General features: G+C 48.5%; 1 protein-coding gene across 18 annotated transcripts in view; it reads right to left on the reverse strand.

The window, feature by feature from the left end:
• Positions 1–14,138, reverse strand: part of Frmd5 (FERM domain containing 5) — a 271,323-nt gene that overhangs the window by 21,649 nt on the left and 235,536 nt on the right. For 15 of the 18 annotated variants that reach the window (XR_010064879.1, XM_008762214.4, XM_008762212.4 and 12 more), the window contains exons 5-7: positions 8,537–8,634; positions 6,198–6,321; positions 1,138–1,225 (exon numbers count right to left, since the gene is read on the reverse strand). Coding sequence is in view for 14 of the 18 variants with exons in the window: in XM_008762214.4 (XP_008760436.2) it covers positions 1,138–1,225; positions 6,198–6,321; positions 8,537–8,634 (310 nt within the window). In the remaining 4 variants the exon portion in view is untranslated. Of the gene's footprint in view, positions 1–1,137; positions 5,806–6,197; positions 6,322–8,536; positions 8,635–14,138 lie in introns of those variants that run through there. The other 3 variants (XM_063284980.1, XM_039106837.2, XM_039106836.2) reach the window with 2 other exon arrangements.

The raw sequence follows: 14,138 nt of genomic DNA on the forward strand, positions 1-14,138 counted from the left end.
CCTCTCCCTCCAAATTCAGATGTCCTAGCTCCACGGACTGGGAACCTGACCTTTTTTTTGAGACAGGGTCTTTAGAGATTAAAATTAAGCTGAGGCCGTGAGGTGGAGCCCCAGTCTGGTATTAAGTGGTGTCCTTCTCAAAGTGGTGTCCTTCTCTGTGTCATTTAGACACTGACACAGAGGAGGGGATACAAGACCTAAGATGAAGGAGGATGACGGAAATCAAGCCTGATGGCTGGAACAGACCCTTCTCTCAGGGCTCTCAGAAGGAACCAACCCTACGAGCACCGCAGAGCCACACTTGCAGCCTCTTGTACAGAGGCAACATGTCTGCCACCCAGTTTGCAACAATGTTACAGTGGCCCTAGGAAAGGAACACATTCGCTCCTTTGTTAAGTTCCAGCATCCCTTCAGCTGGAAGAAGACCCTGATCGAGTCACACGCTCAGTCTTAGAGCTGCTGGTACTGCACCCTTTCCCACAATGTAAAGGATACAAAAACGAGCTAAGACAGAGGCAGTAACCAGCATGTAGAACAACAGGGATGTGAGCTATAGTGGGAGGAAGTGGCCAGAGCCAGGAAAGGCTGTGGATCTGTCAGGAAAGGCTGTGGATCTTGCTGCTCTCAGGGTGGACTTACCAAATTCATCTCTGCAATGCCAGGAATATGTGAGTAATTACAGAAGCTTCCCGGGTGCACTGTCCCTGGTTGGGTCCTGCCTTACTCTCATAGGAACATAATGGAATCAAATGTGACTCCATTGCAGTCCCATGTGGTGACTTGTGCCACTATCAGCAATAAAACCCATTCTAGGAAAGAAACTAGATTATGGGTCAGTAAAGGGTGGACAGTTACTGGATGGCTGCTGATTGTTCTCTGTGGGGAGCTCTCCACATGTCCTTCCGATTGATTTCCACCAAATTACCCACAGCTGCCAAAGCTGGGCACTGGGTTTGGATTTGTTATTTAGATTGCCTTTACCTGGGATCCTCTGACAGTGATGTGGCAGTGTGGAATCCAGAGGGGTTCCAACACGGCACCGACACAGGCCGAGACGCTCCTGTCCACTGAACGCCTGAACTCTCTGTGCCTCGATACAGGAGACACAGTCAGTGAAGACCATGAGGGGAGTCTTACCTTACATGGGTGAGGGTCCACTCCGTAGGTCTCTAACGTCTGGGCCTTTCTTAAGAAATTCAGCTCGGATGTTGCTGGTGTTTGACCACTGGAACGAAAAGGAGATGGTCTCAGGGCTCATCCCAGCGGCTCCCCAGGGGTGAACTCCCTGTTAAGAAGTGATTGGCGGGGGCTGGAGAGATGGTTCAGTGGTTAAGAGAACTGACTGCTCTTCCAGAGGTCCTGAGTTCAAATCCCAGCAACCACATGGTGGCTCACAACCATCTGTAATGGGATCTGATGCCCTCTTCTGGTGTGTTTGATGACAGCTGCAATGTACTGATATAAATAATAAAATAAGTAATAAAAAAAAAAAAAGAAGTGATTGGCTGGGCAGACTGGGCTCTCTGGTGCAGCACCTTGGAAACTCGGCCTGTTTGTTATATATAGTTGAACAGGGATGTGGTTTCACATACAGCTGAATGGTGGAGGCAAGGTTAGCTAATCTTGCTAGGAGCAGTCTCGGTTGGAGAGATGTCTTCAGGCTGTAAACATCTTGGGGGAAGAAAGCCACTATGGATATTTTCTACACACACTGTCGACAGTTTCCCTTGACCCTGAGGAAGGCTTTGTCATCTCTCTGAGTCTCACCTAGGATGCCATTCCTACTGGGATGAGGCATTAAAACAAACAAACAAACAAACAAAAAACGACGTGATTAGAGTAGGCCACACACTCCCATTTCGGCCATAGAGTGTTCGGCTTGGTTGTAGAACTAACTTTAGAGACTCAAGTTGACAGGCCAAACCAACTCCATCTTGGAACCGGACTCCATCTTCAAAGGAAAAAAGCCTGAGAACTTGGCCTGCAGCTGAACCCAAGCTACACCCAAGTACCAAGGAGGACCCCAGGGCTTGTCCTTGGCCAGAGTCACTCCCTGCTGCTTCCTAGCAACAGTGAATCAAAGATTAGTCCGATTGTTTCGGAAGAACTTTCAGACCATTTGTGATTGTATATGGTCACCCACCTGTCGGCTTACAAGACGATCAAGTTAGATGCTTGCCAGCTGGAGTCTTGCTCCCATTCCCTATAAAAGCTTGTCCTGCTGAGGGTTCGAGGCTGCTCCGCCTTCCCTGCTCGTCCTGCTGGGTCAGGGTTGGGTTGGAGGGGAGCACAAGCCAGAGCTTGTAATAAAGAGACCCTAATGCTATTACATCGGAGACGGCTCCTTGGTGGTCTGTTGGCGTTCACGAATGCTTCTTGACACAACAAGGTCTGAGGTTAAAATTCAGAGTGAGGGCTGGAGAGATGGCTCAGTGGTTAAGGGCACTGACTACTCTTCTAGAGGTCCTGAGTTCAATTCCCAGCAACCACATGGTGGCTCACAACCATCTGTAATGAGATCTGATGCCTTCTGGTGTGTCTGAAGACAGGGACAGTGTACTCAAATACATAAAATAAATAAATCTAAAAAAAAAGTTTTTAAAAAAAATTCAGAGTGAGGGCTATAGGGACAGCAGCAGTTAGGGGCTCTGGTTGCTATTCCAGAGGACCTGGGTTTGATCCCTAGCACCCATACATAACAGCTCCATAACTCCAGTCCCAGGGGATCTAGTGCTCTGTTCCTGCCTTTGAGTGCTCTGTGCACACACGGTACACAGACACTCATGTAGGCAAGATATTCACATGCACAAATAAAAATTAAAAAAATAGAGAACAAAACTCAAAGTGAAGTAGGCTACATAATAAGTTGGGTGGGCTCAGTGTGAAGAGGAAGGAGCAGGAGGGACTGTCTGAGAGGACAGTCTGCTGAAATACGGATGAGGGTGGACAGAGCAGTGTGTGGTATCTGGGAGGTAGAAGGGGGGAGTGGGTCAGGGGTTTAAGGTAACCTGGACTATATGAGATCTTGCCTCAAAAACAAACAAACAAACAAACAAACAAACAAACAAACAAACAAGAGAAATAAAAACAAACAGGCAAGCAAACATCATCACCAAAACCCTAAACCCTAAAAGAAAATGCAGGGTGGGCAAGGTTAGCTGTTATGAGCTTAATTTTTGTGTGTGTTTTTGTTTTGTGTGTGTGTGTGTGTGTGTGTGTGTGTGTGTGTGTGTGTGTGTGTGAGAGAGAGAGAGAGAGAGAGAGAGAGAGACAGACAGACAGACAGACAGACACAGAGACACAGAGAGAGAGACAGAGAGAGACAGACACAGACAGACAGACAGACAGACAGACAGACAGAAAGAAAGAAAGAAAGAAAGAAAGAAAGAAAGAAAGAAAGAAAGAAAGACTTGCCACAATTGGTTCTCTCCTGCCATGGGTGCTTGGATATGGAACTCAGGATGTCATGCTTAGTTAGCATCAAGTGGCCAGAGTTATGGGAATTTTTTTTTTTTTAGACAGGGTCTCACAATGTCCTTGGCTGGCCTGGAACTTACTTTGGATAGGCTGGTGTTGAACTCACAGAGATCTCCCTGCCTCTCCCTCCTAAGTGCTACAATTAAAGGCATTCGTCACCACACTCAGCTGCTGAGATTTCCGGGATAACGATTTTGTGGTATTTCACAATCTGCAGTACTGCAGAGACAGGGACAACATGGCTGTAGGTAGGCTCTGCACACAGCTTTCTCATCTGAGATGTGACATGGGCCAGCATACAAAGGGTTCAGTGTACACTGCGGGTGCCACGCAACCCTATCTATAGGCCAAAAGGGCACAGGAACGTAGGACTCAGAAGAGTGGTAGGAGATCCTGCCATGCTACTACACCCCACAGCTCTCCACGATGCTATTAATGGAAACAAGCTGGCCCTAGCTGTCTGAAGAGGCCTTGGCATAGCTCTCCTCCTGCCTGCCTCCTGGAACATGTAGATGAAGCCACCACAGAGTCAGGGGTGGCAGTGGCTCTGGGCTCATCTGCATGCAGAGTCCTGGAAAAGCAGACTGAGTGGGGAGGGCAGCTTGTGAAGTCATCGGCTCTGATGGCTGGCGGGCAGGAGCAAAAATTGTTTATTACTAAATATATCGTTTGCCTAAAGTCATATGGCAGAGCAGGAAGCGAGCCCACCCAAGCGAGAAGCAGGCCAGGCTCCCTCAGGTGTTCTCCTGAAGAGGCAGCGTCCCTTGGTGCTATGACGGGCCAGCCTCTGTGCCACTTCTGGAAAGTAGATCAAGAAACAAGTCCACAGCCTGTGCCCACGGGAGCTGCCAAAGTTGCAGAAAGGAAGGAAACTTGAGCATTTTCACACTGAGTATGAGGCAGAACCTTCATCCGTGGTGTCAGGGTGAAGGCAGAGCCCTCCATCTACAGCAAACCTGAGAGGCAGCAAGGTGTTTGGAAAATGCCCGAGTGTAGATCCATGGCTTGGCACATGGCTTAATGCCTCCCCTTCTACGACATCTTCATTCCATGTTGAAGGAATCTGTCCCCGGGAGTTGGTTAACCTCTGGAGCTAGCTTGGCGTTCTAGGGTCTTCACAGTATGCACCCTTTCTTTCTTTTTTTTTTGGGTTCTTTTTTTTCGGAGCTGGGGACCGAACCCAGGGCCTTGCGCTTCCTAGGCAAGCGCTCTACCACTGAGCTAAATCCCCAACCCCAGTAGGCACCCTTTCTTGAGGAATCCCTGCCTTGAACTAACTTTCTGCAGGAACGCCCCCACTACCCTAACCCTTTGAGTAGTCCGTACACCTTCTTGATGGGAGCCCATAAGCAGGTCTGTGCCATCCTGATGTTCACCACAAGGGGTCACCATTTCCCTAACAGTGACAACATGGACCACTGGGCTCTGCACTGAGACGGCCTGGTCACAGCAGACACTGACAGTCTGCAAATACTAAGGAAGCTTTGGGTTATGGTTTGCTTGAGCGAGGATGAAGGTTTTGGGGGCCATGCCATGGTGTGGTAGGCTCTGGTTTAGTTCAGTATTATGAGAAGCACCCTGTCCACCCCGCACAGTCCTTTCTCAGAACAGCAAATCATGAACCCTGTTACAGGTTAAGAATTTGCAGTGAATGTATTCCCATTCTCATCCACTGCCCTATTGCAACTCTCCCATAGACACTGAGAATTGGTTTGGTTTATTTTCTCCTAGAACACTCTTCCGTGAGTGATTCAGGGTGTGAGTACAATTTGTGACTTTCTTGCTTCACTTTAAAGTGTCTTTATTTCTTCATTTAAGGAAATAATGAAGAAAAATAAAAATAAACAAAATTCTTGAGTGCAGTTTAAATTTAATCTATCTTTTATAGGTTGATTAATACCTTTTTTTTAGATTATTGCTTAACTGTCTTTTTTTTTTTTTTTTTTTTTGGGTTCTTTTTTTTCTTTTTTTCGGAGCTGGGGATCGAACCCAGGGCCTTGCGCTTCCTAGGCAAGCGCTCTACCACTGAGCTAAATCCCCAACCCCTTGCTTAACTGTCTTAATAAATCCAAAGTCCTAAGAGGAAAATGAATTGTAATATATTAAAACGGTGATCCAGCTTCTTGTTAGTTGATTGCATTCCTTTGCTCAAGTAGTTTCTCTGTCTGAAACCTATGTTCTAGCTCATACATGATGGAGAGTTCTGACACTCTACCACCGATCTCTAAAATCACTCGCTACAGAAAGCCTATTTCACAAGGGTGAAGGCTGCATTGATGTTGTCTATGGCTCTGTCCAGCAGGGGTAGGCTCAGCCAGGCTGAGGAACAGCCACTGCGTCTCTGGTGCAGGCGTCTCAGGATGAGCGGAAGCTGCCGTCTCTAAACCAAAGCCCTAGGGTGTAAGTCAGGGAGACCCTTGGGCAGTTCACCATTTCCCATCCAAGCAACAGCCAGGTCCCATCATGCTTCGCTTCCAAGATGAGATAAGATAGGGAACATTCAAAATGGTTTGGCTGAGACTGGAGTGTCCTATTTAAGCCCTAGCCTAAACTGCTCTTGGTGAAGCACCAGGAGAAGGCTGTGCTGACAGTGGATCCCTGAAAATTAGACCCTTGGATCACCACTGCTGGGAGCATCACTCTGTGTACTCTCTGAGGGCAGAGGACACAGTTCAGAGCTGTGTGCTCAGTGGCCAGGGCCCTGAGGGAGTGTCACGTACCTGAGTTCGGTCTTGTGAATCTCGGCGATTTTCTTTTCCAGTTTCTCTGAATGTTTCGGGAAAAATTGGAACTTGGAGCTGTAGCCTTCTGGGTGCTTTCCCGGGTCATAATCCCCAATCTCGGCTTTTCAAAGGCAGGGAAAAGAAAACAACAATATTAGCACACAGCTCAGAGGCCGAGGCAGACCCTGAGCTTGGCCCTTGGCTGCTAAGAAGGCAGGACCACGGGGAGGGGATGTGTGCCTTCCTTTCCCCACTGTACACCCTGGGTTGAGATCGAGTCAAAGCAGAGAGATAATACGACTGGCCCTGTTCTCTAAGGCCACAAGTAAATCTGCAATAAAGGAGCGGAAGCCTGTAGCATGCTCCTCAGCCATTCAGCTACACAGGAAGGCTTGGGAGCCATGCTCTGAGTGGCAGCAGCATGCAGTGGGCTTGGTCAGGATGACAGGAACTGCTGGGAGCCAGGTTGGATACCCAAATCCCATCCTGAAGATTTGAGTAGGCACAAGAGAAGTTGCTGACTGAGTCTCCATCCTGGTTCAGCACTCAACCCTCAGTCCACACAGGACAGGATGACAACGTTCAATGTTCACTGTGGCTGACCATACAGGCCCTTCTAAGAGGCCTGTTGCTATGGAAATGGTTATTACCGGGAACCAAGTACAGGAGCACCGTATTCCAAGGCTGATTTTTCAATCCTACGACCAATGCCATGACCAGGAAGTTCATGCCTACAGCTTCAGGGCCTCTGGGAGCTCATGTGGACACAGTCTTTTGTTCACCCAGTCAGAAACCAGTGTTCTCCACATAAGGTGCCCCGCTTGAATGGTAGCTCAGAAAAGGAAAGAGGAGCTTTCCAGCAGCTTCCTGGTTACCCCTCTCCCTCTCTCACAGAGCCAAGTGCACTTCAGCTGAGGCAGGGCAAATATTGGGAGGACAGCAAGGCACAGTGCTCTGGCCCTGTGCTTACCCGACCGTGAGACATGTCAGACCTGTGGTAAGAGGAGCTCTGGCTCTGAGGGGGCTATTCCAGTGCCAGTCCAGTACATGTCACAGCCGGGCACAGTGCTTTCCCTGCAACTATGCCACCTTCCAAGTTATCCAAGTGAGGCACAGGTAGATGTCTGTAGCCCCAAGCACGGGGGAGTCTGAGGCAGGAGAATCAATCACTTGAGCCCAGGAATTCAAGTCCAGCCTGGACAGCATAGTGAGGCTTTAATTCAAAAGCAAAACAAAACAAAACAAAAACCAAGTACCAAAAACCCAGCCAAACTCCAAATTCCTTGGATATTTCTGTGGTTTAACAAAAGAGACTGCCTTCCTTGAGGTAAGTGTAACCTTGAACCTTGAGGTCATTTACTTTGATTTTATTTGAAAAGTTTCAAGGGGAAAATGTTGATGTTGGCCACCAAATACTTTTTTGGAAAAAAAAATAATCTGATGTCATTATCAGGTGGGCCTGAGGAAATGACTTTGTTAAAAAGTTTAACATGGCAACCAGAACAGGCCAGGCTTCCTTTCAAAGGGAGAGGGGGGGTCTCTGGGTGCCTCCCCATTAGACTGGCACTGGAATGGCCCCCTCAGAGCCAGAGCCCCTGAGGGGCTCACTTCCCTCCTTATACCATAGGTCTGACATTTCTCCTGCAGCGAGCTCTTTGCAGGTTCTCCATTAGTTGCTTCTGAGAGTTTCCTGACACACAATCAGGGGTTCATGTTTTTAATGGGAACTTCATGGTTTTATGTCCAAAACAATGCTGTGGTTAATGACAGTTTCAGGCAGGAGGACTAAGAAAATTCTGAGGGGTGGCCCTTGAGTGCCCTCAGCGTTTTGTGAGAGAAGGGCCTGGCCGATGCCCCACACTTTCCTGACAGATTACCACAGCTGGTCTGGAAAACAGCACCAAGAAGCTCAGCTCTTCCTTGTCAGCATCAAGAAATGGCTTCTCACTTGAGAATACTTGAAACATTGAACACTCTCAGCAGAGAGCTCTGCAAAATAGATACCAGGATCCCATCATGCCTCAGACCTCGTCGAGTCGCAGGAGGGTGGGAGCAGGTGGTTCCTGATTACTCCCCAGTATCCCAGAAACACTAGCATGCCGGGTACAGCATAAGCCCACAGAGGTCAAGATGACTCAGGGGGCTGGCCATGGGGCCTTAGGTACAGGAGGGCGCTGGGCTTTTTGGCTCTGGATGGTCCAGGCAAAATCCTTTAACTCAGACACTGCTTCAAGTTAGAAACTGTTTTGATCTAAGAAGTCGTCATCTGTGGTAAATGGAATAATGTAATCAGGACTTAGCATGAAAAACAAATTTATTCTGTCCAAAGTCATTACCTTGAAGGATATAGGCCGCTAACAAGGCAGCATCTGATGTTTTACAGAGAAGACGGCCGTGGTAGAGATCCCTTTTGATCTGCAGGAAGACTAAGTACCTGTGGAGACAACGGAAAATGAACTAGAAAGGATTGTTTTCATTGCTTTAAAGACACAAATATGTAATTTAAGCCTATCAAAATCCTTGTCCTACATTAGTTTTTTTCCCCATATCATAGAACAAATACATTTTCCATTTCCGTGCAGGCTCTCAAGACGCTTTGCTCTGCACTGTCAACTGTTGAAGGTTCAGATCAATACCTTATTTCTATGGCTCAGCACAGATATATCACTTCCTGGTATAAAGTATCACCCAAGCCCCCATTCCTTGCCGCCTCCAAAGTGCTGGGATCTGGAAGGAGCCAGCCTCTGGCTGTGTGATACAACTGGAAAAAAATGGAGCCATCAGAGACGGGGAAATGGACCTGCCTTGGCCTCTGGCAGAGTAAAGGAATGGTGGGTAAAGGAAGAGGCCAAAGGAAGAGATCGGGTGGGGCTTTCAGTCGATGTTCCCCTGCGAATTATGGGCAGAGGCCAATCAGATCTCTCCAAATCCAAATAAAAAGTGAGACGCGAGGCGCTGCTGAGATAGCTTTGGTGGTTAAGAACGGCTACTGTCTATGCTTGGTCCCCAGAATCCACACTGGGTGGCTCAACCTGTTGATAGCTTGTTCCAGAGTATCTGACCTTTGACACCTCTAGATACACCCCACCACACACACTTTAAATGAGTTAAAAATGTGAGAAGCGGTACTCGTGTGAGAGCATAAAAGCAGGACCTGTGGCTAACACCTCTTAGAACACAGAGTGTACATGTGAGGTAGAGGTAGGGTATCGGGAAGAGGAGTCGTCCCTTCTCCGAGCCCCCGTCCGGTAGGACCGATGCTGCATGATTCACCACTCATAGCTCATTTCATTCTTACCCAGCACTGTGAAATAGGTGTTATTACTACCTCCACTTTGTCCAGATAAAGCTCAGGCTTTAGTGGTTTTCTCACAGACACACAACTACCTGGCAAAGGCCAGATCCAAATTCGTAACGTCAGGACCCTGGCTCTTTACCACCGGATGATCCTGTCCTCTGAGACTGTACCTGCTCTGTGGCGTCTCAGGCAGCTGGACGGCCCCTGACACAGTGGGATGGTCTGACACAAGAGTGTGCTGACAGATGACCACATTCTCACACGTCTCCCAACAAGAGCAGACCTAAGGCTACAAGGCACATCAGTCCCTTCAGTGGGTCCCTGTGGCCAGGAGGCCCCTGTGGTGGGTCAAAAATACAACCTTGGGGGCTGGAGAGATGGCTCAGCGGTTAAGAGCACTGACTGCTCTTCCAGAGGTCCTGAGTTCAATTCCCAGCAACCACATGGTGGCTCACAGCCATCTGTAGTGGGATCTGATGCCCTCTTCTGGTGTGTCTGAAGACAATGATGGTTTACTCACATGTATTAAATAAATACACAAATAAATCTTAAAAAATACAACCGTGGCTCTTTCACACACTTGTTTCATGAGATAATGCTTGATCCTCACCTCTTGAGTAGATGCGGGTCTTAGTGCTTTGCTGTTAGTGACAAAACGGAAGTGACTGGCTTGTCACCGAGTCAACTCAGCTGCTTTGTTCTTTCTCTGGAGAACACTTACACTGCCCTGCTGAAAGGCCCTTGGTGGAGAGGGGGTGCTGTCTGCCATCAGTCACATGCCTTTAGATGAATCAAGTCCCAGCCACTTCATGACTGATCCTGAGCTGGAAGCTACCGGCTTCTCAACCCATACAAGGCCTGAGATGGCCAGTTACCCTAAGCTAGGGTTGACAGACTTTGTTAGACAGCCACATATGACCACGGCACCCCTGGGGAGCAAGGAGGAATGGAATGTGAGCCCCTTCAGTTCCACTGACTTCTAGCAGCAAAATTTAGGCCTCTTTGGCTAATTGGCTTCCTCTGTTTTAAACTCAGTCTGAATTACTTGTCCAATTAATCATGTAAAAATGGGGGGGGGAGAGAGAGAGAGAGAGAGAGAGAGAGAGAGAGAGAGAGAGAGAGAGAGAGAGAGAAAACCATCACCATCTACAGTACAACTTTTGGAGGAAGTGGAGTGTGAGCTCTGGGTGCCAAGAATGGAGACTCAGTCAAGATCAGGCAGCTGTCCAAGGCCCCCTTGCCTTGCTACTCCAAGTACAGCGTCCACCAGCAGTACTGGTATTATTTGGAGCCTGCACCTTATACCAAGCTCCTCACGTGACATGCCCATAAGAGGCAGAGTCCGAGGAAATGCAGAAGTAACCCTGTGACCAAGGTATCATTTTGACCACGTCCATACATGGTACCTTCCCCAAGGCAAAAGAAAGGGAAGGAGTTCTGCCTGGCAGTTCGTAAGAGCCCTTCCTCTCCTTTACCAAACCCACTTGGCCCAAATATTTGCCAAGAAACACTGGCGTCATGCAGAGTGACTGCTTAAGACGGATCTAACCAACCCAGCCTGTCTGCACTCTGCTTCCCACAGTGAAATGCCACACGGTGTGTGGGAGAGGCGAGCTATCGAGTACTTCCCTGCCTTTCCGTTCCAGCTCCCACCTTCCACAGGTTTTGGCAGGATGTGGATAGAACCTTTGCCCCCAACCATTGCTCACTTCCTGGGCTTAGATTCATGTATCATTCCTTTCTTGCTGCTCATCTGGGACTGAAATCTGGACTAATGGAGGTGTTTCAAACAGAACCCACAGGCCTAGATGGTGATTCTCTGTGTCAGACTGAGGAACGTTCCCCCAGGGTAGCATGTCAGAGGTGCTCCTGTGGCCTGAGAGAGCTGCTCTAGAGTTTCTGAGGTGCCTGGCTTCCTCACACAGAAGATGGCTGCTTAACATTGCTGTGGGTCGGCCCCTGGCAGCATTTCCTGGTGAGCTGGAATGTATGCAGCTTTGTGTGGCTGGGAGACCTTTGGGTTTCTGATGTTATTAGCACGGCTGCAAGGCCTCAGGGGTGAGGAGACAAAAACTCTCAAGCAATGCCAGGGCAAATGGAGGGAAGGAAGAAAGGGCACCACCGTATGTCCTAAGGAAAAGCAGTCATTAGACCACAGCAAGAGGTGAGCTCACAGAATCATCCACCAACATCTTCATAAGGTCCCCTTGGTTTTCTCCCACAGTGGTGTCCAGAAAGTTTTGGGTTGACTTGGTGCTGAAACCGATCACAGCATCATTAAGCCCATGCTCGTGAGACTCCAGCGCCCTCCCACCACACAAGGCCTACGGGGTTATCTTGGTGTGTGGGGCTCTTTCATCAGGACAATTGTGTGTTTGCCAGATGAGCAATCAGCCGCCAGGCCTGCCGGCTGGGTCCAGCCAAGAGCTCTTGCTCCTCAGAGCCAGAGTTAAGGAGCAGAAGTCCCTCAGTTCTTCGCTGAAGAGACATATCCAGGGATGTGTCATGACTTGTCCAGTGTTACCCATCTCAGTCTGTGTCCAGAGCTTTTACTAGCCTGCAGTAATTCATCTATCTACCAGAGGAGAGAGAGGCACCAAAGTGTCACCAGAGAGCAATTCACAGTGGTTCAGAGAGGAAATCAGAGACAATCTTTTTTAAAAAGTTCATGGCTACATATATATATATATATTCTTTATACCCAACATATATGTATATGTATAAATGTATGTATGTGTGTGTGTGTGTATATATATATACACACACACACACACATATAAAACATATATACATACATGAATTTATATATGGGGCTGGAGAGATGGCTCAGTGGTTAAGAACACTGATTCTTTCAGAGAATCTGAGTTCAGTTCCCACAAGGCTGTTCATTATTGCCTGAAACTCCAGCTCCAGAGGATTCAATGCCTGCTTCTAGTTTCCGGGGGCGTGCGTGCACACGCATGCGCGCGCGCGCACACACACACACACACACACACACACACACACACTGATTTCTAAAACAAAGGTTTTATTTTCTATTTATGTGTGTGTTGGGGTTGGGGGACAGCTCGTGAGAGTTGGTTCTTTCCTTCCCACAGGGTGGTGCCAGGGATTGAACTCGGACCTCCAGGCTTGTCAGTGAGTGCCTTTCTCTGCTGAACCCTACCGCTGGCCTCCACCTTGGATACGCAGTCCTCTCTTACTGCTGCTGCTGTTCTACGTCAGCAAGCCTCTAGCCAGTCCTCCCCACCTATCCTGCTGAGTTCTGAGCCTGGGATTTCGCATGCCCGTGGGATGGAATTCAGCATGTTCAGGGTTGCTCAGCGAGCATGTTTATCGGCGCCATCTCACTGGCTGTGGCCGGTTGGCTTGCTTTGTTTGTAAAACTTTGCTTATCTCTTTCTGTCCTTCATAAGGCCAGTAGCATCACAGGTACTCGAGCACAGAAACTGGTCACCCTGTCCCAGTTACATATCAAGGAAAGGAGACAGACGGGCAGCAGGAAACAAAACCCCAATGCTAGCCCCTCTCCGCGAGTACACGCCATGCCCCAGAGTCTGCTGTTGCATATACACTGCCTCTTTCAGGCCTCAAGGACTCCACCAGTAGCTGCCGTTTCTGTCCCATTTTCATACACGAGGAAACTGAGGGCCGACAAGGACTGCTGTTTGCCCTGTCCCGTAACTAAAAATAATCTGAGATTTAAATCCAGCTCCTGCTGATTTCTTAGCCAGGGGTTGGCACACAGGGTCTGCTGGTGTACTTTCTAATAGAACTGGGTTTTACTGGAATACGGCCTTGATTCATTCATGCATCATCTGTGGCTGCTTCCGAAAGGCGCTAATGGAACCGAGGAGTTGTGACACAGACCATATGGTTCCAAAAGCCCAAAACACTCATTTTCTGTCCCTTTCCGGAAAGGTTTGGCAATCCATGGTAGCCTAATGGAGCCTCAAATAATATTAATTGAAAGAATAAGCAACTGGGGACTCCATGCGCTGATGCACACGTTCATTCTACCGAATCCCTTTAACGCCTGCTGTGTGCCGGGCCCTCCGCCTCCTGGTGAAGTGCGGCTGTGCTCACACTCTGTTTCCTTCTGGCACTTGGTCTCTCAGAGTTCACCCGCCTGTGGTCCCTGGTAAAAGCAACACCTGGTGCCCAAGCCTTCATTTTCTTGACCCCATTGCCAGTTTAGACAAGAAAATCTATTTATTATTTATAAAAAACAAAAGGAGATTAACCAGGATTTGGAAACTAAGTCTGTGCTGTGGGAAGGTCTCAGTGGATAAGGTGAGGTAGAGATTTTCACTCTCGGCTCACCCCTTCCTTCCCTTCTTAGCCTCGTTCCACAGAAGTGGCTGAGGTGGCAGTGAAATTTAGGAGTGAGATTGCCAGGAAACAAAACAAAACAAAACAAAACAAAACAGACCCGACACACTGACAACTAAATTAGTTGGCAGCAAGGTGGGATGATGTGACGAGGGGCTCAGAGCCAGGAATGAATTATGGGTTCTGAGTGAGGCTGGGGCAGGTACCCGCTCTCCTCAGATCAGTAGGGATGCGAACGAGACATTTGGAGCTAATCCCATGGCTTCATATTCCAGAGAGGGGAAAAAACTGCAAATCAGGCCAGGCAC

Source organism: Rattus norvegicus, chromosome 3 (genome assembly GCF_036323735.1).
Source record: "Rattus norvegicus strain BN/NHsdMcwi chromosome 3, GRCr8, whole genome shotgun sequence".
Taxonomy (NCBI): Eukaryota; Metazoa; Chordata; class Mammalia; order Rodentia; family Muridae; genus Rattus; species Rattus norvegicus.